The 1,501-nt window shown below is 40.2% G+C and overlaps 1 protein-coding gene across 1 annotated transcript in view; it reads left to right on the top strand.

Moving 5' to 3' along the window:
- Positions 1 to 1,007: 1,007 nt before the first annotated feature.
- Dll1 (delta-like 1 (Drosophila)) overlaps positions 1,008 to 1,501 on the top strand; it is a 31,291-nt gene continuing 30,797 nt past the window's right edge. The window contains exon 1 of the mRNA XM_013036635.1: positions 1,008 to 1,067. Within this exon, the coding sequence (XP_012892089.1) occupies positions 1,008 to 1,067 (60 nt within the window). The remainder of the gene's footprint in view (positions 1,068 to 1,501) is intronic.

Raw genomic sequence — 1,501 nt, 5'->3', positions numbered from 1 at the left:
TTCAAAGCTAGCATGAGAAGAATAGTCCCTGAGACTCATTTCCAGTTAACCACCAAAAAGCTAGGAATGGAGGTGTGGCTCAAGTGGTAGAGTGCTAGCCTTAAGCAAAAGAGCTCAGGGACAGAATTTACACACTGAGTTCAAGCCACAGTATAGGCACCCAAAAGAAACAAAACACACAAAAACAACAACTTTAAAAAAACAAGAATTAGAAGATTAAACCAGGTAGGCTGACATCTGAAAAATAGGGGTTACATGAAAAGAGAATAAAGAAAATGAAGAGAAGGAAGTTACTCAAGAAATATCAAGAAAACTTTCTAGATCTAGAAAACTTACTCTCAAGTTGAAAGGGCTACCAGGTGCCCAGTACAAACCTAAAAAGATCCCACAAGATACTTTCTCACAGAATTTTAAAACAAAAAAAGTATAAATTATTTTAAAATTTTCTGGAAAGAAGAAAAATCACATGTAAGGAACTAGAAATTAGTATGATGTGGAAACTCCATAAGATCCAAGGAAACTTTCAGAATTCTGAAGCATTAAGTTCAAAATTCCAACCAGGAATTGGGCTCAGTTGAAATCTTAGTTGTGAGAAGGATCCTTTTGGATGCTCAAGTTCAAAAAAAAAATGTTCCCTACTAAATACCTTATCTCAAATGATACTCTTCAGCAAAGTTATAAGAAATGAGTCAAGAATACTTCAGGGCATGGAAATGTTGGATTTTTTTTGGTGGGGCTGGTACTGGGGTTTGAACTCAGGGTCTCAGTACCCTAACACTTAAGCCATGTTGCCAGCCCTTTTTTTTTTTTTAACTTTAGTTATTTCTTAGATAAGAGTCTTTTGTTTTTACCCCACAAGCCAGCCAGAACTAGTCCTCCTGCATAGTAGAGATCATAAGACTGAACCACCACCACACCAGGCTTTTATGTTGAAATGATGTCCTGCTAGTTTTTTTTTTCAGGGGCTCTCCTTGAAAAGGATCCCCTCAGCTCTCTACCTAAGAAGCATGGATTACAGGTATGAGCTACTGAACCTGGCCCCAAACTGGAAACTTGTAGCTTTTGGAGTATGTAGGCCCCCTGGAGAAATAGCTCCAGAAGAGTGCTTGGGCCAGGCATCGTTGTCTCACACCTGTAATCCTAGCTACTCAGGAGGCTTGAGATCTGAGGATAGTGGTTCAAAGCCAGCCCGGGCAGTAAAGTCCATGAGACTCTTATCTCGAATAAACCATTAGAAAACACAAAGTGGCGCTGTGGCTCAAGTGGTAGAGCGCTCACCTTGAGCTGAAGAGCTGAGGGACAGTGCCCAGGCCCAGAGTTCAAGACCCACGACTGACCCCCCCCCAAAAAAAAAGTGCTTGGCGGAAAAGGTCAGATAATGTGATGTCAGGAAAATGAACCGTTAGATGTGTATTTTAATGTTTTTTTTTCTTTCATGCATGTGTTTCTAACGCATTTATAAGATTATCTCTTTGTTGCTTTGTATGTCCCTCCCCCACAG

The sequence above is a fragment of the Dipodomys ordii genome, unplaced genomic scaffold (assembly GCF_000151885.1).
Source record: "Dipodomys ordii isolate 6190 unplaced genomic scaffold, Dord_2.0 Scaffold320, whole genome shotgun sequence".
NCBI classification, from domain to species: Eukaryota; Metazoa; Chordata; class Mammalia; order Rodentia; family Heteromyidae; genus Dipodomys; species Dipodomys ordii.
Note: the sequence above shows the minus strand (reverse complement) of the source record. Positions and strands in the feature narration are given on the sequence as shown.